General features: G+C 38.5%; 2 protein-coding genes and 1 pseudogene across 2 annotated transcripts; 2 read left to right on the forward strand and 1 right to left on the reverse strand.

Annotated features, from left to right (window-relative positions):
• The first annotated feature begins 187 nt into the window (after nt 1–187).
• LOC121991727 (GDSL esterase/lipase APG-like) lies at nt 188–3,250 on the forward strand. The gene is made up of 5 exons (XM_042545746.1): nt 188–492; nt 610–740; nt 1,981–2,211; nt 2,289–2,544; nt 2,843–3,250. The coding sequence occupies exons 1-5, from the start codon at nt 240–242 to the stop codon at nt 3,037–3,039; spliced, it is 1,068 nt and encodes a 355-aa protein (XP_042401680.1). The 5' UTR covers nt 188–239; the 3' UTR covers nt 3,040–3,250.
• Nucleotides 3,251–4,580: 1,330 nt separating this feature from the next.
• Nucleotides 4,581–9,331, reverse strand: LOC121991726 (beta-galactosidase-like). Its single transcript, XM_042545745.1, has 18 exons — nt 8,872–9,331; nt 8,678–8,773; nt 8,488–8,600; nt 8,323–8,389; nt 8,144–8,236; nt 7,902–8,048; nt 7,542–7,630; nt 7,326–7,431; nt 7,156–7,243; nt 6,754–6,872; nt 6,509–6,673; nt 6,225–6,394; nt 6,029–6,138; nt 5,828–5,937; nt 5,573–5,683; nt 5,395–5,496; nt 5,068–5,273; nt 4,581–4,983 (listed from the first exon to the last, which is right to left on the reverse strand). Exons 1-18 carry the CDS (start codon nt 9,079–9,081, stop codon nt 4,872–4,874), a joined length of 2,214 nt encoding a protein of 737 aa, XP_042401679.1. The 5' UTR covers nt 9,082–9,331; the 3' UTR covers nt 4,581–4,871.
• Nucleotides 9,332–19,024: 9,693 nt separating this feature from the next.
• On the forward strand, nt 19,025–21,415 carry LOC121989967 (annotated as a pseudogene).
• The last annotated feature ends 451 nt before the right edge of the window (nt 21,416–21,866 follow it).

Below are 21,866 nucleotides of genomic sequence, written 5' to 3' on the forward strand. Positions count from 1 at the left end.
GCACATAAGGACTGCACGTACGCCACACAGCCCCACACAAATGCCTCTCATTATTATGGCACACCCAACTCCTCAACCACTCCAAGTTCATCGAAGTTATGAGTCGCCATTGCAGTTGCAGAGATTAATGAAGCGAATGCAGATCGCTAACAATGCTTGCATAATATAATCCTTATTTATACCTACATTGTCAGCGTTAATTAGGAGGAGCGAGGAGCTAGGAGCTAGGAGCTATAGAGATGGGAAGCGAGATGAGGATGCTGGCCGGCATTGGCTTGGTGGCCCTCTTGCTGCTTCAGCTCACCGGCGGCGGCGGCGCACAGCCGCTGGTCCCTGCGATTTTTACCTTCGGCGACTCCTCCGTGGACGTGGGCAACAACAACTACCTCAAAACCCTCTTCAGAGCCGACTTTCCTCCCTACGGAAGGGACTTCCCTAACCATCAGGCGACAGGAAGGTTCTGCAATGGAAAACTGGCGACGGACCTCACTGGTAGGAATTAATTTTGGGCCGGCGTCGTCTACCTTGCATTATTTCTATGTATCTATTAATTAATTCTCCGGTGAAAGTACTGAATATATCATCGAGCGTTGCTGTACGTAATTGCAGCTGATACGCTGGGATTCACCAGCTACGCGCCTGCTTATCTCAGTCCGCAGGCGTCAGGAAGCAACCTGCTGATCGGAGCCAACTTCGCCTCTGCTGGCTCTGGTTATTCCGATGACACTTCCAACAGTGCTGTGAGTGCATGCCCCCTCCCTCTCTGTTTTCTCATTTTTACCTCACCGACGAAGCTCCGTTAATATAGATTCTTATAAAAGATCAATTATAGATATTGGGATTTCGGTTGGTTTGAAAAAAAATTTGTTCGAGTAAGTTCAATTAATTTAACAAGCCGAGTTCGAGTCTAATTTCGAACTCAAAAATATTATCGAACCAAGCTCGATCGAGTCTGATTTCAAACTCGAGTTTAACAGTATTTAGTTCATGAACTCTCGAATATATCCATTTAGAGGCTCACGAACATATTCATTAAGAGATTTACAAAAATACTCTTTAAAAGACTATATATATATATATATATATATATATAGAAGTGCTATGCTGCGAATAATATCGTACGGACCGCTGCGGACATGCCTTCTTGATCGGTCACCAGTCCGATCAGGGAACCTCCTGATCGGTCTCTGGACCGATCAGGGAACCTCCTGATCGGTCTGTAGACCGATCAGGGAACCGATCATTTTCTGATCGGTCTACAGATCGATCAGGAGATTCCCTGATCGGACTGGTGACCGATCAGGAAGATAAGTCCGCAGCTATTCGCACGGCTTTATTCGCAGCATATCATTTATATATATATATATATATATATATATATATATAATAATAATAATAATAATAATAATAATAATAAATTATTAATTATTATAACTAATTATTTTAAATGAGCTTTGACTAACCTTATTTAATTTTCAAACGAATTTTTTTTAATTGAGCTAGAATTATTTAATTTTATTTTGAGCCGAGCTTGAGCTTAAAAACTAAAGTTTATATCGAAGCCATGCCAAGCCAAGCTCGAGCTTAATTAGGGATAACGAATCGAGTCTCAGCTCAAACTTGGGTCAGCCTGATACTTTTAAATCACACAACGATAATTTTATCGTGAAGAATTATATATCATTTAATCCCTTTATAATCCAATATAAAGTAGGAACCTTTACTACAAGATTGTCTCCTCTTGCATGCATACTTTGGCCACGTAACCCTAATGTAATACTAACTTTTTTTTTTTAAAAAAAAAGGAATATTAAAGGATATTTTAGTTCTTTTAAATTACTTTTCTAGCGATGATAAATAACACCCCTCTATTTTTATTCTTATTTTACGAGCTAATTTTTTTTAAAAAAAACAAAGTAGTTTGTAATTAAGCATCAATTACACAATAATCCTCTATGCGTGTACACGCACGTCTTGCAGCATGCGATTCCACTGTCTCAGCAGTTGGAGTACTTCCGGGAATACCAGTCGCGGCTTGCTCAGGTGGCCGGCGGCCAGACGTCGTCCATCATCACCGAATCCCTCTACGTGGTCAGCACCGGATCCAGCGACTTCATCCAGAACTACTACGTCAACCCTTTTCTCTTCAAGACGCAGTCGCCGGCGCAGTTCTCCGCCTTCCTCGTCGGCATCTACGCAAACTTCATCAGGGTCAGAATCTAATTATTCTCCGACGACTCACATTTGCGAACCTGTTGATCGATCGATCGGTTGCTAGCTGCGTGTAGGATTTGTACCATTTAGGAGCTCGCCGGATCGGCGTGACCAACCTTCCGCCGCTGGGCTGCGTGCCGGTGTCGATCACGCTGTACGGCCATGGCAGCGGCGGGTGCATCGGTTTCCTCAACGCCGCCGCGCAGGAGTTCAACAGGCAGGTCAACGCGTCGACAGAGTCGTTGACGCGGGAGTTCCCTGATCTCCGGATCTCGATCTTCGATATCTATCAGCCGTTCTATGACCTCGTCAACAGACCCGCTGACTTCGGTAACATTATTTATGTTTTGCTCCCTCACTTTTCTAATATTTTGAATTGGCTTCATTTTTATAAACCAAAAACAAGAAGAAGGCCGTTACGTGAAAATGAAACAGTTGCAAGAATTATAGGGGGCGAATGATAATTTCCTAAACTTTCAGGATTAGACTGATAACCGTTTGATAATTTCGTATTTTAGATATGCTCTATTTTGCATTTTACTCTTTAGAGTTTCATAAATTACAGTTTACCTTTAAGATCAGCACTGTTCAAATTGCACTATGTTAAAATTTTGTGCACATGGACTAGGGTTCTTCGAGTCGAGGAGAGGGTGCTGCGGCACCGGAACAGTGGAGACGACGGTGTTCTTGTGCAATCCTCACTCGATCGGGACGTGCCCAAATGCTACGGGGTATGTGTTTTGGGATGCGGTGCATCCATCGGAGTCGGCCAACCAACTACTCTCCGACTCCCTCATCGGCCAAGGGATCAACCTCATTCTCTAGCCCAACAATGTGCGTCGATATAATGCAAAGGAGCTTAAGAGCACAATAAATTAATTAAGTGTGTTAATTGTTGAAATAATTAAAGTAGCTATATAGAAGGTTGTATGTCACAATTAAGTTGCATAATTAATGCTTACTCGAATTCCGTTATAGGCTTGTGTATTTATTTGAATACATGAATAAAATGTAAAAATGCGAAGATATTTACATAGATATTATAGGAATCTTGATATAGAATTAATTTAAAAATATCTTTCTTAATTTTTCAATAAGTTTGTGTTTATTATATTAGATGTTGTTTATCTAATTGTAATTAGTGTCTTCATTATATTTTAATAAAAATAAAATATTGATGTATTTATTTAGTTATGCCAAATGTCTTTTGCTTAGTTGTAGTGGGTTAAGATCACAACACATGAATTTGTCATAAAAATTAGTTCAATAAAATGATTTAATTAATTATATAATTATGAGTTGATTGGAGGAAAAATTGTCTTAAAATCCGCAAGTACAACTTAACTTTACATGTAATCCCCATATCCAAATTTTTTTTATTTCACTCCCTAATCAAACATAATGAATAACATAATGAATACCTATTTACTTAATTGCCCCTCATATTTTTTAGATACAAAAAATCTAAAAGTGAATGTAATTCCTCTATTTTCTATTAAATTGAGCATGACTCTTTTATGATGCTTCATTTGATGAAAAATATACTAAATTCTCTTTAAATAGTACTGAATTTAGGAGGAATTATATTAAGCGGAAAAAAATCGTGTTCAATTTGATAAAAAATATATTCGATTCTAGTTTAAAATGTTGAATTTAAGAGGAATTATATTTATTTTTAGACTTTTTTTAACCTAACAAATATGAGGGGTAATTAGGTAACGATGTTTATACGAGGGAGTTGAAGCAAATAAAATTTTGCATGTATAGAATGGAAACAAAGTTTTTTGGACATGGATACTGTATGTAAAGTTGAAATTGTGATTGAAGATTTTAAAATAATTTACTGTCGATTTTTTATTTAATGAATATGAATTATGTGTGTTGAAATTCGTTAACAAGTGTCCCCTTGGGGTGGTGCGATGGTTAAGACATGAGGTATTGCCATATGAGGTCTTGAGGTCGAAATTAGGCGTGTCCGAATATGCCTCCCCCATGCCTTAGCCACCTGCACTAGTGACTAGTAACTACCTTTGATTTACCTTCTTTGTGTTGGCCTAGGGACAGTATGACGGGAGTGCTAGGGGGGAACGAATTACCTTTTATTGCATGAAATCTGTTAACGGGTTGATAATGAAAATGGATCTAAAGCTATATATAAAGGATTGTGATCTCCTAGAATAACCATGATTGACTCTTCTTTTGGTTCCCCTAACCTCAAACTTGTTCTTCTTCTTCTTGTTCCCCTAACCTCAAACTTGTTGTTTGATTTGCTTCTTGATCATCAAGTTGATTCGGCGACTTCAAGATCATGACTTAAAGTTCATAAGTAGAATTGCTCTCGTCTATACGGTTGCATGAACGTAGAATAATACATTGTGAAATATACTAGTGCACAAATAATTCATATACATCTTATAGCAATTCATATCGAGCACACTTGCTCTATGTAATGTACTACACTTACTCGACTTCGCCGGTCAAATCTTGGTTTTCAATGGCTGCGCGCAGTTCGTGCTTCTCCATTGATCACCAGGAATGTCGACTATGTCTTTGCACAAGTGATCCTAGAACTATATCCACCATTATGGCGCAATTGGCAATTTAACTTAATCCCCACCTTAGCTATTATTCATAGACATCTCGAACCATAAGCTCTTTTACTGAGCTGTTCTTCTTACCATCGAAATTCCAGATCGGTCGGCACCCATCTCTTCGAACACAACCAGAAGATTTCCGGTCGGGTTTAGCCAGGAGCGAGGAACATGATACCTGAGAATTAGCAATCACTTGAAAAGTTAACTATATCTACTTTTAGCATAATCATTATGCTTGTGGTACTTTGACATTTCTTACCATTTTTGAGAAGAATCCCCGCAATTAGTTTGGCATTTTTTCTCATCGTATGTTCCACGGTAATCGCAACCACCGCACGAACCATATGCTTTATAGGCCGGCCAATATCGACCGATACTTTGTCCATTTATCCATATTTGACCTTTACCCATCGCGCTCATATCTAAGGCCAACGGGTCATTCCCTGTTGGAGCATTGAAGTAAGCCTGGGATGACAATAAGATAATCAATAACAACAATAACCAAGCATTATCCCACTATAAACATTTAAAAATGATATGCTAAGCATTTCGAGCTATGACGATGTTTGTGCTATGCGATACAAACCTTGTGCCATGTCAAGGGCATTCTTGTGGAAGCACCATCCCACTCAACTGAAGAACCTCCATTAAGCGTATGAAGATTTAAATGCTCACCTCGCAAGCCAATCTGCACACAATCATCAAGGTTACAATTTAGGATACTGCCGCGAAAAAAAAGAAGCAAGTTGTGCACATTCATAGACCTGGTAAGTCCATGTCTGAGATCCGAGGTCTCTTTTTCCTTCATTGAGTCCTTCTAGAGTCACGGGACCGAGAACCCCGGCATTCCATGTCTCAAAGTGGTTACCCACATTCTGAAAGAAACAAATAGAGAAAAATCATCACTAGTATTGGTTTTAGAACTTGTTAGTCGATCATCTTTGAAGATAATTTACATATCATCTTAACCTATTGTTTAATTTTATCATCTTGAAAACTTTCGGGACACAGGTACTCACTGGTAGACCAACAGCTACACTTAGAATAGATATCTTGTTCCTTCCTGCCCAGAGCTTTACATTTCCTGTGTAAGTCAGCTTTGGACTGTCTAGGCCACCATAAACAATCCCTGCCACAGAGTTCAAGGAGTTGATCGAAACACATCAAATTCGATAAATTCTTACAGAAGAAACTGCAGTGCTTGAACTAAACTTACTTACCAACTCTTTCTCCATTGATGAAAACATGCATAGCATGACCTGCTGACATCACGGCGAGGTAGGGGTTCCGACCATTGCTCAAAAATTGCTCATTTGGGCTTATATCAACACTGGAAGATGAGAACTCGTTTTATTCAACTGAATGGAAGCTGCAAATCAAGATCCCAAAATATGTTTATGGCACTCTTCTACTCACATAGTAGTGTACCACAGGTAGTCTGATTTGTCCCACGTCTGGCTAAGCTGCTCCACTAGCCCATTCTTCGCGAATGATTCATCGTCCAATGAGTTGGTCGGTTCACTAAAGGACTTCCAAGAAAACTTGCCAACCGATGCCATTCTGTACTGAATTGTTGGGGCTACTACCTATGATCATGATTTGCATCAAGTTGTTCAAGAATGTCGAGTACAAATGTTGAGGAAAAAACCATCATAAAATTGAAGCAAGCATAGAAAATAGGTTACAAAAAAATTTCTCACCCTTGCAGTGTTGAATACATCGGTTTTGCAATCAGGAAGTATACTGATGGACCAAGCCGGAAGGTCATACTTCAATCCATTAAAACTAATTCTTGCAGCCGATCTCGGGTTGTCATTAGAAAGGAATGCTGCACAAGCACCCGATTTTGTTCTGTAAACATGTGCCTGAAAGGAATTATGTATGAATTGTTTCAACTATTTGAATGATTCGTTCCTAATCGTACAAAAACTCATTAGATATAAACCTGCTCATGATCTCCGAGTTTTGAAATGGTCGGATCTGCAGATACGAGTGCCGGTTCAGTCATTTTGATTGCTTTATGCAGGTCTCTCAGATGACCCCATTTTGGTTGCCTCAGGAGACCTGAGTACATATAGTGAACAACACTAGATGAAGGAATTTCTAGTTTGGTGCTTGACATATGTTTGTCACCGATGACCGATTGCATAACAAGGCTACTTTAAGGCTTCAAAGAACAAAAAGAAAAAGAAAAAGAAAAAGCAAACGTATCGGCCTGGTTTTGTAATACAGAAGTTGCGAGTGTTAAACTGATGAGAAACCATGAACATAGTATCAATGAAAGACACCAGTAGGCCAAAACCAAACTTTGGCTGTAGATGTATTGAACAAGTTATAACCTGCATACCATATTCATCAATAGGAGCATCGTAGTCATAGCTCGTCGATATGAAAGGACCACCAGCTGTCCGACCAAAGTTTGTTCCTCCATGGTACTAGATTCGACAAAGAAAGTTCATAGGCATCACATAAAGGATTAACAATCAGTGGATCTGAATAGAACATTCGACTTCTTACCATATAGTAATTAACGAAGGATCCACCTTTTTGTATAAACCTTGCAACAGCAAAAGCCAAATCCTCAACTGGCCTGTGAGGAACTGGACCCCCAAAAGCCGTAAACCTGTTGGATAAAATGAATACGGTAAAGTGTGGTTCGTTCTGAAATAAATCATAGTTCAAACTCAAAGCTAGTTTACTTTTACATGAATTAATAGTTGAAGGGAACATTACCAGCCAGTCCAAGCTTCAGTCCAGATAGATGGTTTATAAGGCTTGTTTGGAGAGAAGTCATCACAGTAGAATCCATTGCAAGTATTAATCTGTGAAGAAACTTCGATTATACTATCGCATATAACATTGGCCCCCTAAAAGATAGGAAACATAACATCGAAGATGGATAGGAACAGGATGAATTGGAATCATATGAAATCAATGCTATTATCTGTGACAAATAAAGTGAACTCAAAGCAAAAGGCACTGGTGTTTCATTGAGGATGCAAACAGTTTAAATTGATGCTATGCACATTTATAACCATTCATTGCAGTGAGAATTCAGGCGAGCGAGAACGGAGTACTGATTTTTAAACTTACTACTGGATCTGGTGCATCATCTTGTTTACACATGACCCATGGGACACCAGTGTTGAGGCCAACTGCCATTTGAGCTGCCCAAGTTGCATAACTCTTTGCAACGGAACCACCATAGTAGTCCTCCATCGGACCATATTCGTTTTCAATCTGTTCAATTTAACAAAGAATTTCTTGGATGAAACTACATTGTCAACCTTGATATCAGATTCATTAGAGGAAGGAAAAGAATGAGTAAACGATACCTGAGAGAGGATTATTGGACCACCTTGAGACCCGAATAGTCGTTCAGACTTCAATATGGAGACTATCTTGGCTGTGAATCTCTCCATTGCAACCTTTTATATCAACAAATGAATGATTTGATCGAAACGATAGGTTGAGAGAAACAAAAAAAAACAAAAAAAAAAGTCTAAAAACTCACCTTGAAAGGCCCATTGTTAGTCCGGAAGCTGATACCAGGAACATACTTTAGCCAGATAGGAAATCCCCTGTTCCACAATCGAAGATGAAGAACCAAATAAAATCCAAAGCAAAGTCGAAAATTCGATTTCACTTAGTTCTTCTTGACAATCAATCAGAAGCTTACCCAAAGTTCCATTCTGCACAGACATAAGGGCCGATTCGGAGATGAACATAGAGACCAGCTTGGTTCACCAGCTTGACGAAGCGAACTAGATCATAATTCCCTCCAAAATAATACTGCAAAACCCTAAACTCTATTAAAGATACCAAAAGTTACCACAGAGAGAGATGTTGGGATGGAATAACCGGCATACCTGGCCGGGCGAAGGCTCATGGCCGTTCCAGAACACGTAGGTCTGGATGACATCCAAGCCGCCATCTTTGGCCTTCTTGATTAGATCCGGCCACATCTGGGGACAAGCGGCGAATAAAAATTGGTCCTTTGCGCAGCAATCTAAATCGAACTACCAGAAAGGAGCCACATTTGGCGCGAGAGCAGACTCCTCACCTCCGGAGTGCTCCGGGGATAGTGAATGGAACCAGAGATGAGGATCCTCCGACGGCCATCGATGATGAGGGCCTTGCGGTCGTAGGAAACGGAGGCGTCGACCGGAGTGAACGGAGATGGCGAACAAATCGCTATCGCTGCGACCATCGCCAGTAGCAGCGGCGCGGAAAGCCCCCGGCGGCGCCCAAGCGTTACAGCGTCGGCGCCCATTATCTCGTCAGATGTTCTCCACTGCAAAGGTGTCACCTTTATTCAAATATCGGCTTTCTCTACTTCGATTTCGCTATGATTCTCTTTAACACGCCACTGTTATCTTCCTCCCTTCGTTTGCCTTCTCTGCAGCATCGTCTTCACCGAGAAAGAGAGGACCTTGGAGAATGTGCAGTGGATGCAAGCAAGACCGCTGCAATTTAATACCGGTGAGTGAAAGCGAGCCCGTATACGGACAGTCTTCTTAAACCTGTCCACAGAATAAAGAGAGAAGCGAAGGAACATAAAAAAGAAATTTTGGCATAAAGATTAGGAGAAAAAAACACCTTCCACAATGTGCACAATTGATGCTGAGAAGCAAGATAAAGAGGTTGTTCTCTTCACATTTTTCATGGAGCTTATTCAATCCTTTGCTGCAAGGTTTTTCCATGAGTCTCTTGTATTTGCATGCTAAGCCGGCATCAAAGATATCTTGAAGAGGACACTGCACCAACTGCACGAAACAACCAAGTTTGTCATGTTGCATGCTCTTTGCCATACCATGGGATTAAAAAAACAATAAAAACTTTAAATCAATTTGATTCTTGGTTCCCTTTTCTACTTGTGAAGATAAAAGTTGGTTGGCATAGAATATTTTTCTCATATATATAATTAACAATCAAGAGACAAGGGCTTCTTAGGATCATGCTTGTGGTTGCTCAAAGGCTTGCCTGTGTGTGTATTAACTAGCCTCAGAACACACAGTTCAGTCCAACTTTAAAGTGATCTCGCTCAAGAAATTTGGTGGATGGACAACATCATACCTAAATGCTTATCATTCATCTTTTGGAATCTTTGTACATCAAGTAGATATATGAACTCCATAAGAAACCTACATTACTGAAACAAGCTCTGGTACATCTTTGATTTTTATGTTTTTCTTGTTGTTGGCAAAACACTTGACAAGTACTCTTTATCTTTTAGATTCTTCCCTTCTGACCATTAACCGAGCTCCTCCGTTACAGAATGGATACCCTAACAACCGTAATCTCCTACTGACCATCCACCCAATTTTGATTATTATACAGATTTATTTATTTATTTATTTTTTGCAGAAGATGTTAGATATTATAATTCATGGTTTTCTTCGAAAAAATGAAGCATCGGGTTATCTCAGATTAGTAAGCTCCATTATTGTAATTACCTATTGGTCTCATAGTCATAGATTCTCTTGGCGCATAATGATACAACTTGTTTTTTTTCACATTGTGTTGTGACCAAAAGGAATACATATATCTCTATAATGACATGATATATAAATATATTGTCCATTTTGGACCTAATTCTTCGTGACTTTATTTTTGAGTTCTACCTAAAAGACCATGTGTTGGATTGAGAAAGACGAGAGAAAGGGCAGAATCTTGTTCGTTTGAAATCTTTTCTTTTCGTAATAATAAAAACACGAGTTAAGCAGCGGAAATAAAAACAAATAAAGACAAAAGACAAGTTGCAGGATCGAGATGCGCTAGAGGGGGAGGGGTGAATAGCACTCGTGACTTTTTCACTCGTTTCGGAAAGCACAGAGTAACGCAGCGGAAATAAGAAATAAAGCAGAAGCAAAACAAGCGGTAATACTTTTCTTTTACTTGGTTTGGAGCATGTGATGACTCCTACTCCAAGGTCCACACTCGTTGAGTATTTACTTTAGGCAATTCACTGTCAATCTGGAAATTACAAGTACAATAATTTAAGTACAATAATTGAAAGTCTACCGACAACTACGAATAATGAATTTTGGGCTTCCGGTTGTCGAAGTTGCGTTACAGTTTTGTCAGATCGTCTTTTGAGCAGCGCGCAATAGAAAGATTACGAAGATCAAGTATATTAAGGTTCTACTCAAACCTGCCTTAAATAGGCTGTTGAAGGTGCCTTCAGCCTCCATGGAAGGCGCCTTCAGCTTGAATTCCATCCCCGCAGATTCGGTCGTCGATAAAATCCGCTTTCTGCGAATTCTAACTGTCCGAAGGCGTCTTCAAGCTCCATGGAAAGTGCCTTGAACACTGTTCACTAAGGCTCTTTTGTGCTTTCCACTTCCTGCAAGGCATATTGGTTCAAATATAAAATATACTCTGCAAAATAGAGTTAGCACAATAAAATATGAAATTATTTTGACAATCTCCGGACTGTCCGGTTCTGACTTTGAGTTTCGCTGAAACTCTAGGTCGAACTGACGCCTACTGTTCCCTCTTCGGGGAACACGTCCTCACCTACTCCTCTCAGGAGAGTTTACCTTTGCCAGACCGGTCCTCTAGACCAACTGGACTTTTGTTCAGCGTCCGAGTCTTCAAAACTTTTCTGCTGGACGTCTAATCTCCGACCCGTCCAGACTTCCACATGGTTTGCAACCACTAGGATTTTTACCTAGAGTCCCCGACTCTAGGATTTTGCCCAAAGTGCTCGACCCACCAAGACTTCGCCTTACCTAACTGCAGTTAGAACTTTTCATCACCTACGATTACCTTCCCCTAGGACCTACGGTTACCTTCCCTTAGGGTTTTTCATCTTCCTAGAATACACTAGGACTTTTGTCTAAGAACACTTAGGATTTTTCTGCAACCTTATTCACACTTGTTAGATAACAAGACATCTTAACTTTGGACTCTTTGCCATAATCAAAACTTAGGTTCGATCATCTAGTACAACCTGCACCAACACACGTCTCCTTTTTTACTTGGTTCGGAGTCCAACCGAATCCTACTCTAAGGTCCATGATCTTTGATCACTTTCCTTAAACAATCCACTAAATGATGAAATAGTACAAGTATGAATATAATGTGTATGTAAAATAAAGATACCGACAAAATAGAAATGAAGATAAAGCTTGGGGTTCGGTGAGCCTTCTGACGTCAAAGCAGTAGAATTGCAAATAGAATGAAGCAGAATAAAGAATTGTTGTCTTGGGTTGAACCCCAAGGCCTTCTTTTATAGGTATCGTTCAGTCGACTGAAAAACCGTTTGATCAACTGAACCTATCAATCGACTGAACCTCTTATTGGTCGATTGAACTCCGCACCCTTCCTTGTTTGCCACGATCTGATCTGTCTGATCCCATAAATCACGTTGTTTGGTCGACTAATCTAGCTAGTCAGTGAACCGAATCTGAATCTTACCACTTCGACGTCAATTTGATCTGATCTCACTGGATTGGTCGATTGAACAACCTGTTTGGTCGATCGATAAGCCTCTGTTTCCAACTTTGTAGAACTTGATCATAACAGTGCCACACTAGCTGGATCGGTTGACCAAACCTTCTATTCAGTAGACCGAACCCTAGGTCAATTCAAACTTTGTTCAATCTGCAAAATAAAGTTAGTGCAACAATAATAGTCCTGCAAAACAGAGTTAGATAGATATATAAATGCATGAATAAGACAATTATGGTTGTTTGATCTCAACTTAGAAACCTCTGATGGTTTCTTCAGTTGGATTAACACCTAAGGTTTGTCCCTATTGGGACACGACCTCACCGGACTACCTCTAGTAACTTACCTCAACTCACTTGCCAAACATCGGATCCTTCAGACCTGTTTAGACTTAACTGCTCAGCATCAGATCGACTACTAGGGCTTCCACTTGACTCAATATCGAGTCCTCCAAACCTATCGAGTTCACCTGCCAGATGTCAAGTCCACTTGACCTATCTGGACTTCCTACCTAGTTCCACGATCTGCTGAAACTTTCTTTGCCTAGTTTCAAGTCCAGCTGACCTATTAGGGCTTTCCGAGTTGAGCATCCTATACAGTGGATTAATTTATCAGATAATAACAAGACTTAACTTGAACTTTTGATAACATCAAAATATAGGTTTGATTATGGTGTTACCTGCACCAACACCTCATGCCAATGGAGATATCTTATATCTTTTTAAACCTATGATCTTTTGTATATCTTTCCAAGGTGAGACTTTGATTGTATCTCTATCCTCCCCTCAAATGGAAGACCACCATTACTCTCATGGTCCAGGCCTCCCCGCGAGTATCTGATCACTCATGAGCTGCTTCAGGCTTAAGGGTGTCAATTCGGACGGATTGAGTAGAGTTTGGGTCGAGTTGAATTTTTTTTAAAAACCTAACCCGAACTCAACCCAAACCCGAATTCAATCTAAAATCCCTAAACTCGAACCTGACCGAATAACCCGAAAACCTGATTCAAAATAAATTTTTAAGCTATTTTTCTATAATTCTTTACTTTTATCTCAATATTCCATCATTATCATACTAACATTGATATTTGTTGGGACACTCCGGAGCTAGAGGGGGGTGAATAACTCGTCTCGCTTCTTTGAAGATGATTTGTAGCGGAAAAACATGAAGTGAACTCGTCCAAAACTAACACAAAGGGTTTACTTGATATTCACCTCAAGAAGAGGTGACTAATCCAAGGATTTACGCTGAGCATATTCTTTACTATGAAATACACTCTTTCTCGGAACAATCCGGAGGTGGAGAAACCTCATATAACTCAAGAACAAGAAAACATAACTCGAAACAAGGAAGCAAATGTAAATACAAATCGAAACATGACCTAATACTTTAAACCTTGAATCCCTTGAGATTTTCTTGCTTTGAGCACCTCTTGAAGGTGGGAAATGCAACAACACTTTGTCTCCTATAACTTCCAAGAACTGGCAAAGAGGAGCGTGTAAGAGTTGTTTTCGTTTGAACATCATCGTCGCCTTTATATTCCACGATTTAGGGCTTCCAATCGATTAGACCTGCTCCCAATCGATTGCACATCAGATATGATCGATCTCGACCATCCAAACATTGTATTCTGTGCAACGATCATCTCCCAATCTATCGGCTGATCGATTAGGGGCATCTAGATCGATCAATTGATAGATCCAGAATCCTTCTGTACTATCGTATAAGACTTGGAATTGATTGACCAATTGATTCTAGCTTCCTCGCATCATCATGAGAAATTCGAGCCCAATCGATCGCCTTATCGATTAGCATGTCCCAATCGATCAACTGATCGATTAAAAATCCTTCTGTGTGTTTGTGATAAACTCCCAATCAATCAACTAATCGATTAGGCTTCGGGCCAATCAATTTGATCGATTGCCCAGCCTTATCTCACTAAATACAAGTCTAAGGTTCCCTTGCCCAACATTCAATCAACCTTGACTTGCTGGGACTTCCTCGTGCCTAGCATCTAGTTAGCTTTGACCTGGTGGGACTTGGTCACCAAGTGTTTGGTCAATCCTTTGACCCACTTGGATTTTTCTCTCCGTGCCAAGTGTCCGGTCAACCTTGACCTACTTGGACTTACCATCTCATGCCAAGTGTCCGATCCTCTATGACCCACTTGAACTTCCAAACACCAGGTGTCCAGTCAACCTTGACCCACCTAGATTTCCACATGCCTGACTTCATTTATTAGGACTTCCTCACTACTTAGCTTTATTTACTAGGACTTTTTACCTGACTTCACTCACTAGGATTTATATCTGCCTAGCTTCACTCACTAGGGTTTTCAACTGACTTTACTCACCAGGATTTTCCAACTACTTAACTTCATTCACCAGGACTTTTCCATCTGCCTAGCTTCACTCACTAGGACTTTTATCTTACTTCACTCACCAGGACTTTTCATCAGCCTAGCTTCACTCACTAAGACTTTCACCTGGCTTCACTCACTATGATCTACCTAGCTTAACTCACTAGGACTTTCACACCAAGTGACCGGTCAACATTGATCCACTTGGATTTTTATTTTCTGCCAACTTTCTCGTTGGACTTGCTCTTGCCTAACCTCTAGTTAAGACTGTCAGACTGTTGGCGGCCGGCTAGAGAGAGATGAATAGCCCTGACAAATAAAAAGAACCTTTTTAGAATTTACGGCTTAATTAATCTAACGCTTGTATACATAAAATGAATGATTAAAAGAAAAGAGACACGAAAGGGTTACTTAGTTATAATCAGAGAGGTTGTTAATCCAAAGAAGTTGGAGCTCAGTAAACAATCTCCTTCAGGCAAAGAAGCCTCTTACAGCAGTTGAAATACTCAATTACAGAACAAAACAAAACTAGAATGAATCACAAGTGTTGTACTAAACCTCTTGGACCAGGGATGTATTTATAGCCCTGGTCGGAGCGCCTGGAAGGGTTCCAGGTGCCTGGAGTGGGATAGAATTCTATCTCTGATGCAACGGTTCAATGCCACATTGATTTGGGTAAAGTTTAGATTCCGAGCGCCTGGAAGGGTTTCGGTCGCTCGGATGGTCCGGGCGCCCCGAGTTGGTCCGGGCGCCCCGAGCTGGTCCGGGCACCCCGAGCTGGTTCAGGCACCCCGACCTGATCCGGGCGCCCTGACCTGGTCCGGGCACCCCGACCTTGTCCTGGTGCCTCGACCAGGTCTGGGCGCCCGGACTAGGAAAGTCAACATAGTCGACTTTTTCCATCCGAGTCTTCCGCTCCGGTTCTACTCGCCTCAATCCGGGTCTTTCGCTCCTATTTCGCTCGCTTGGGTGATTTCGACCATTCGAAATAGGACTCACCCGAATCCAACTTTTGGCCTTCTCGAGCAACCTTCCGCTTCGACTTCTCGTCCCTCGAAAATATCGCGTGCCTCCTTCTTGTTTGCCCGCGTACTCTTCCGCAGCACCTCGTCCCTCAGACGTACCGAGTCCGTCAGCTCTCTTTCGTGTTGTCCTTCTTGCTAGTTGCGTCTTTTGCTCAACTTCCTGTGCTCCTAAGTTCCTGTACACTTAGACACAAGGTTAAACCCAATAGAACCTAACCTAACTTGTTTGATCACATCAAAACTACCTTGGGGTTCCAACAAGGACTTTCTTGTTAAGTATCTGATCAACCTTGACTTACTTTGCTTCTGGTCAAATTTTGACCATCAATCTTCATATGGATAATTGTACCTATAATCTCCATATATTGTCAAACATCAAAACTCAAACATCAAGTCTCAAGCTTGAGCCAATTCAAGTTTAGTCAAATCAATCAACCTTGACCCAAGAAAAATTGCACCAATAATATTAATATACATTAAAATATCTTAAATTTTCAAATAAAATTTGATTTAACTCTAAAAAACCATTAAACCCTAAATTTGGGTCAACCCGAAGCAACTCAAACATGACCTAAAAATTTTCAACCCAAAATCCCTCCAATCTGAGCCTATTTTTTCGGATTGACTCAGGTTGGGTCGTCGGGTCGAGTTCATTTTTGATACCCCTATTCAGGCCTCCCAACGATCATCCGGTCACCCTAACCTGCTCCAGGTCTTTTCACGAGCATCTGATCACTCTTGACCTGTTCCGAGCCTCCCTGTAACTTAGTTCAAGGTCACCCTACATGACATTTGATCTAGACCATAATTCTGATACCATTTGTTATGTCCAAAAGGAATTCACATATCTCCATAATGACATGATATTGTCCACTTTTGGTCTAAACACTCATGACTTTATTTTTGGACTCTACCTAAAATACCTCATGCCAAGTGAGATATCTTATATCCTTTTAAACTCATGATCTTTTTTATATCTTTTTAATATGGGACTTTGATTGTATCCTACAGTTTGACTTTGAAAGTTTCATCTTGATGAAATATGTAAAAGATAAGAAATGAAGAGATCCTAGGAAATAGGTTCCATCTAAACATATTACATCTATTATACGCAATTTTATTCTACATTATAAGAAATTATTTTTATGATCAAAATTGATAATCATCAGATCACATGATAATAATTTTACTATTACATCAAAGCTCCCTTTCAATGTAACTAAAATCAGTCTAAAAGAAATATCCACTATCTCACTAATTATTCAATTATAAAACATCTAGTGATCGAGTAACTGCTCAATCATAAAATATCCATTAACCTATTAACTCCATATTTTATACATTAAAACATGATCGAATGCATTGTGTATATGCAAGCACCTCCAAGTTCATCTATTTATCTTTGTGTCCATATTATTTGTTTGTCTTTTGAGTCCATGCACTTCATTGTCCCACCGATAATCTAGATCTTCCAAGCCACAACCAATGCCAAAGATATATAAATGGAAGATGTGACACTCTAATTTGGTCCCCTCGGTAAGATTAGATGGTCCATCAAAGATTGGTTCAACATCCACAATCATCATATGTGAGTTTCGTAGGAGACATCGGATAAAATTGAATGGAAATTTATGAAAATTGGTATGAATCATTTTTTTTTATTTTGCTTTTTTGTAATATCCAAGAAGATATGGTATGTATGGAGGGAGAGACTTCCTATGCTTTATTTATTTAAGAAAGAAGAGATAATGCAATTTTTAGCATTGCTAAGATTTATCAAAATACTCTAGATTATGTTTAGCATCGTTGTAATACAAAATAGTTTCTTCAAGATATTTCACAAAATAACTTAATATGCTCCTATATGTTAGCTAATGGATGAGGGGGAAAAAAAATCTGAATTAAACATTTTCAACTTAGAATTCTTTGCTAGTGGGTCGTTTTGAATATTTGTGAATTTCTGAAGAGCAGATAAAGGGAAAAAAGGAAATTTACTGTGTGCATATTATTTACCGATGATATTATTTTGATAGATAAACTACATAAAATAGTAAATATTAAATTAGAATCTTGACAAGAAACACTAAAAGTGAAAGATTTAGACTTAGTAGAATAAAGACATAATATATAAAATTCAAATTTAATAATATTAGATGTAATAAGACAATTGTTAAGATAAGAGATGATGAGTTATCTGGAACTAAAAAATTTAAATATTTAGGATCATTTTTATAAAATGATAAAGGGATTAAGAGAAATGTCTTACATATAATACAAGAAGGATGATTGAAATGAAGGAAAGCGTTGAGTGTTTTATGTGATCAGGGCCGGACCTGAGCGCAGTCCCAAGAGTCAATTGTCTCAGGGCCCATCATCTTAGGGGGCCCAATAGTTGGAGCACAATAATGGGTCTTTGTAATAATCGAGCTACACTTTTCAAGGACTTAATTATAATTTTAAAAACTTTATGTAAAAGTGTAAAATAATAAGTTGAACCCTATTTTCCCTTTTTCTTCCACATGTTCTCGATTTTTCACTTCCCCGCCGTCGCCGTCAGTCCACACTGCTGCTGTCGTTCCGCGTCGCCGACTCGCCGTTGTTCCACGAAGCCACCTGTGATGCTTCTCCTCCCCTTATTATTGCAGTCTCTTCTCCTCCACATCTTCTCTAGTGGGTTTGAATTTGATGATGTTTCAATCTAGGGTTTTAATGTTATAACCCTATTTCTCTTTACTTATTGCAGAAATCAGAATTTGTCGGTGAATTTGTTGTGTTTGGATTTTGCTATCTGGGATTTTGCTTCAGCCAAGACAATAAATCAGATTTCGCCAATGATGGACTAGAGCTTCCATTTCTCTTTACAGATTTTGCTGAAGCCTTCCATTTATCTGGCACAAGATTAAAGATTAGAGCTTCCATTTCTCTTTACCTAAGGTTCGATAAGGTATGAGACACAAGATTAAAGCTTCCATTTGTATCTTTCAATGCCGCTGGATTTTTTTTTTTTTTGATTTTGTCTTGATAATTAAGATCATTAGTAAGAATTGGAATCTTGTTTATATCTTGTATATTTGGTTACAGTTAACTAAGGGGAGCATAATATAGGCAAAAATATCAAATTGGAAATTCTTCCCTTGAGATGGGTTTTTCTTGTAGTTAATGTAATTCCTTAGAAAAATTTGGACAACATAAGACTATAAGAGTTTTAATATTTTGATAATTCTTACACATTTTTTAGGTAAAATATATAATTAATGGCTCCCAATCCCAAACATCTATCTGGCTATCAGAAAAGAAAGAGAAAGCAAAAGGAAGAAGCATTAATTCAAAGTCAAGCAGGAGATATTGATAAATATTTTTCTAGTAACAAGAGAATGATGGTAGAAGAAACAATTGATAATCCAACGAATGTGGAGCAAGAGAATGAAAACAACATTCATGTTGAAGAACTTGATCAATCTTTGGATATAGAATTGATTCAAACCCTCAATGTAAATGAATCGAATGATGAAGATGATGTGAATGTGGTTAATAATCAATCTGAAAATCAAGAGACTTTGTTTCCACTTAATATTGATGATCCAGAAAATTGGGATAAGATTGATCAAAATATTCGGGATTTTTTAGTTGATGGTGTTTTGTTTTGTTTCCTAAAGACAATAATGGTAGGCATTTTGATGCATCACATTACAAGAGATTACTACCTAATGGAGAAAAAAAAGATAGAAAGTGGCTTGTGTATTCAATTTCTTCTGACAAAGTATTTTGCTTCTGTTGCAAATTATTCAAAACTCAAAGTACCATGTACAAAATTGGTCAATTGGCTAATGAAGGGTACAAAGATTGGCATAACTTGAGTCGTAGTCTGAAAAATCATGAAGCAAGTAAGGAACATATTAATTGTATGATTAATTGGATTGAATTGGAGAAAAGGTTGGAAAAAATAAGACAATTGATGATAGCATACAAGTAGAAATCAACAAAGAGAAGGAGCATTGGAGACAACTATTAAAGAGGATAATTGCTATTGTGCATAGATTGGCAAAAAACAACTTGGCATTTCGAGGAGATTATGAGAAAATTTATGCTGAAAACAATGGCAACTTTTTGCAAATGATTGAAATGATAGCGGAGTTTGATCCAATAATGAAAGAACACATTCGTCGGATACAATCAAGGGAAACTCATTATACATATCTTGGTCCTAAAATCCAAAATGAGTTGATACAGATGCTAGCACATGAAGTGAAAAAATCAATCATTGCAAAAGTTAAAAAGGCCAAATATTATGTAGTTATACTAGATTGTACTCCAGATGCAGGTCATGAGGAACAAATGTCCCTTGTAATACGTTGTGTGGATGATTCAGCAAGCTCTGCAATGATAGAAGAATATTGGGTTGAATTTTTGAAGGTAGATGATACATCAGGACATGGACTTTTTACTGAGTTAAAAATTGTGTTGAAAAATCTTGGACTTAATCTTGATGATATAAGAGGCCAAGGATATGACAATGGATCAAATATGAAAGGAAAACATAATGGAGTGCAGAGAAGATTATTAGATATTAACCCTAGAGCTTTCTATACTCCTTGTGGATGTCACAGCCTAAATTTGGCATTATGTGATATTGCAAATTGTTGTCCTCAAGCTATGTCATTTTTTGGAGTAATACAATGGATATATAAATTGTTCTCATCTTCTACCAAGTGATGGAAAATTTTCAAACATCACGTGGAAGGTTTAACACTTAAGCCATTGTCACAAACCCGTTGGGAAAGTCACGTTGAAAGTGTGAGACCGATAAAAGAATAAATTTCAAAGATAAGGGATGCTTTACTTGACTTAGCAGACATGGGTGATGATCCAACCGGAAAGAGTGAGGCTGAGTCTTTAGCAACACATGATCTTGAAAATTTTGAATTCTTGGTTGGTTTGGTAATTTGGTATAAGTTGTTGCATTCAGTAAATATTGTAAGCAAGATTCTTCAAGCTGAAGATGTAGATATTGATGTTGCTATTAAACATATAAAGGGTCTTATGTTGAATTTTGACGAATATAGAGCACATGGATTTGAAAAGGCTGTTAATGAAGCTAAACAAATGGCAAATGAATTGGGAATTGAAGCTTCATTCAAGGAAAAACGTATTATTAGAAGAAAAAAATAGTTTGATGAAACTGTTACAAATGAGGTAACACAATCAGCGGAGGAATCTTTCAGAGTTAACTACTTTCTCTTTTTGATTGATCAAGGGTATTCTTCTCTACAAAGCCGGTTTGAACAATTTAAAAAATATGAAGAACTTTTGGATTTTTATTCAGTTTGGAGAAATTAAAGTGTGTTGATGATGATAATTTGTTAAGATCTTGTGAAAATCTTGAACAATGTTTAAAGCATAATGGCAATTCTGATATTGATGGACATGAGTTATTCATGGAGTTAACTCCTTTGAAGCATTCTTTACCAACAGAAGCAAAAAGAGCAATAGACGTGTTGAATCATCTCAAAGATGTGGATGGCTGTTATCCGAATGCTTATATTGCTTACAGAATTTTGTTGACTATACCAGTTACAGTTGCAACTGCCGAAAGAAGTTTCTCAAAGTTGAAATTGATCAAAAATTATCTTCGATCAACTATGTCACAAGAAAGATTGAACGGGCTGGCCATGCTATCAATTGAGAAGAAAATTGTGGAATATCTTGATTACTCATGCTTAATTGATATTTTTGCATCAAAAACGACAAGACGTGTTATATTTAAGTGAGTATTGGTAATATCTATAATTTATTATTGTTTAACTAAATTACATATATTGTATATACAATTTCAAATTAATATTTTGCTTTGTATTTTGTAGGTCTTAATAAAGAATACTTTTGATTAAGAAAAATTGATTGCAGGGGCCTAATTTTAAAACTTCGACTCAGGCCTACGAAAACTCAGGTACGGCCCTGTATGTGATCATAAAGTACATCTAAAATTTAAAGGAAAATTCTATAAAACTATAGTTAAACCTACTATGCTGGATGAACCTGAATGTTGGGCTATGACTTAAACACATCAGTAAAAGATGAAAGTTATAGAGATGAGGATGTTAAGGTGGATGTGTAGATATACGAGGATGGATAGAATAAGAAATGAGAGCATTAGAGAGAACGTCAGAGTTGCATCTATTGAGGAAAAACTCCAAGAGACACGTTTAAGATGGTATGGGC

This window comes from Zingiber officinale, chromosome 6B (genome assembly GCF_018446385.1).
Source record: "Zingiber officinale cultivar Zhangliang chromosome 6B, Zo_v1.1, whole genome shotgun sequence".
In the NCBI taxonomy this organism is placed as follows: domain Eukaryota; kingdom Viridiplantae; phylum Streptophyta; class Magnoliopsida; order Zingiberales; family Zingiberaceae; genus Zingiber; species Zingiber officinale.

What these genes read in the sequence shown, in the direction of transcription:
- LOC121991727 (XM_042545746.1), top strand. Translation starts at nt 240, where the DNA reads ATGGGAAGCGAGATGAGGATGCTGGCCGGCATTGGCTTGGTGGCCCTC. An exon ending in ACTGGCGACGGACCTCACTG is followed by an intron (nt 493 to 609) that starts GTAGGAATTAAT and finishes ACGTAATTGCAG; the next exon opens with CTGATACGCTGGGATTCACC. An exon ending in ATGACACTTCCAACAGTGCT is followed by an intron (nt 741 to 1,980) that starts GTGAGTGCATGC and finishes CACGTCTTGCAG; the next exon opens with CATGCGATTCCACTGTCTCA.
- LOC121991726 (XM_042545745.1), bottom strand. Translation starts at nt 9,081, where the DNA reads ATGGGCGCCGACGCTGTAACGCTTGGGCGCCGCCGGGGGCTTTCCGCG. An exon ending in CATCAATGGAGAAAGAGTTG is followed by an intron (nt 5,938 to 6,028) that starts GTAAGTAAGTTT and finishes ACTCTGTGGCAG; the next exon opens with GGATTGTTTATGGTGGCCTA. An exon ending in CTCAGACATGGACTTACCAG is followed by an intron (nt 5,497 to 5,572) that starts GTCTATGAATGT and finishes GATTGTGTGCAG; the next exon opens with ATTGGCTTGCGAGGTGAGCA.